The sequence below is a fragment of the Pollicipes pollicipes genome, unplaced genomic scaffold (assembly GCF_011947565.3).
Source record: "Pollicipes pollicipes isolate AB1234 unplaced genomic scaffold, Ppol_2.1 Scaffold_4881;HRSCAF=5763_pilon_pilon_pilon, whole genome shotgun sequence".
NCBI classification, from domain to species: Eukaryota; Metazoa; Arthropoda; class Thecostraca; order Pollicipedomorpha; family Pollicipedidae; genus Pollicipes; species Pollicipes pollicipes.
Window position 1 is genome coordinate 2,655,885 of NW_023596576.1, and position 1,503 is coordinate 2,657,387.

The following is a 1,503-nucleotide window of genomic DNA, read 5'->3' on the forward strand; positions in this document are numbered from 1 at the left end:
CGGTGAAATTATGAATGACCATTGACACGGCCGTTTCCGTGAAAGGCGCTACGCCTCCAGCTTCGGCCAGGCACCCTGCCGTGCGGACTGCTCTGGACAGCCTGCCCGAACAGGTGCGCGTTCAAGCCACCGAAGCCCAAGAGCGCGAGGAGCGGCTGGCGGAGACATTCGCGCAGGCCATGCAGAGGCTACAGAGCCTGCAGCTGCACCCACCTGGTCCACCATCCGAGCAGGATGCGCCAGGCGCCTCGACACCTGCCTCGGCGGCCAAGCGCGGACGGCTTCTGACTCCGCGTCGGCCAAGCCACGGATCCCACCCTCGTCCCACCGCCCCTGACGGCCGACGCCAGCCAGGCCGCGGATGTCTGGCTCCGTCCCGCCGCTCCTGAAGGTCCACGCCAGCCAAGCCACGGATGTCTGGCCCCGTCCCTCCGCTCCTGACGGCCCACGCCAGTCAAGCCACGGATGTCTGGCCCCGTCCCGTCGCTCCTGACGGCCCACGCCAGCCAAGCCACGGATACCCGCCCCCGTCCCGCCGCTCCTGACTGCCCACGCCAGCCAAGCCACAGATGTCTGACTCCGTCCCGCCGCTTCTGACGGCCCACGCCAGCCAAGCCACGGATATCCGCCGTCCCTTCGCTCCTGATGGCCCACGCCAGTCAAGCTACGGATGTCTGGCCCCGTCCCGCCGCTTCTGACGGCCCCGCCAGCCAAGCCACGGATGTCTGGCCCCGTCCCGTCGCTCCTGACAGCCCACGCCAGCCTGCTGGAGTTCACGACTTAGGAAGCCAAAGTCCAGGGCTTCGTCAAGCCCACCAAGCTCAGTCTTCTGCCCGTCAACGAGCCCGCATCTCGCTGTACAGCCTGCTGGACGACGGGTGGGTGCGGACTGCCACGTTCAGCCTGGACCTTCCGGCAAACAGCGACGTCCAGGCTGTGATCACGGCCATAGCAAGCCATCCCAGCCGTCAGCGCTGCGTGCTACTGGACAGGCGGGGGTTCTATATGCAACCAGTAAGCCAATAGCAATCACTGTTGACTTTTCACCAGTCTGCAAAGGCCATTCAGCCAGCAAGTTTTGCAGCCTGTGGCCCTCATTGTGTTGGCACGCTTACACCGTGACCGGCTTGTCGTGGGCGTGCGCGACGAAGAGACGATGCACGCTCTCCTCAGTGAGCTCGAGCTGAGGCTGCTGCAGTTGCGAAGACATCTGTCAGGCGTGTGAAGACTCTTAGCTGGACTGTGAGGCATGCTGCGGGGAGGCCTCATCTAATCCGTGTCGGCTTTTCGTGGCGCGCGTCAGTCAGTGAGCTCCGAGGAGCCCCATCTAAGCTCTGTGGAAGATGCGGCGGCGACTGGCACACACCCGAGCAGCTTCAGTCATGCCCAGCCCGGCGCTACAGCTGTTAGAAGTGCGACCAGCGCGGTTACGTCGAGCAGCTGTTCCGTCGCAACTCCCCGGTGGCCGACGGCATCCAGACCAGCACCACGCGGAGTCGCAGT

The 1,503-nt window shown here is 65.1% G+C and overlaps 1 protein-coding gene across 1 annotated transcript in view; it reads right to left on the bottom strand.

Moving 5' to 3' along the window:
* The window catches only part of LOC119101779 (uncharacterized), a 21,170-nt gene extending 19,960 nt beyond the window's left edge, over nt 1-1,210 (bottom strand). Inside the window, exons 1-3 of the mRNA XM_037225205.1 lie at nt 1,116-1,210; nt 579-642; nt 53-155 (exon numbers count right to left, since the gene is read on the bottom strand). Coding sequence (XP_037081100.1) covers nt 53-155; nt 579-642; nt 1,116-1,210 — 262 coding nt within the window. The remainder of the gene's footprint in view (nt 1-52; nt 156-578; nt 643-1,115) is intronic.
* Nucleotides 1,211-1,503: the final 293 nt, after the last annotated feature.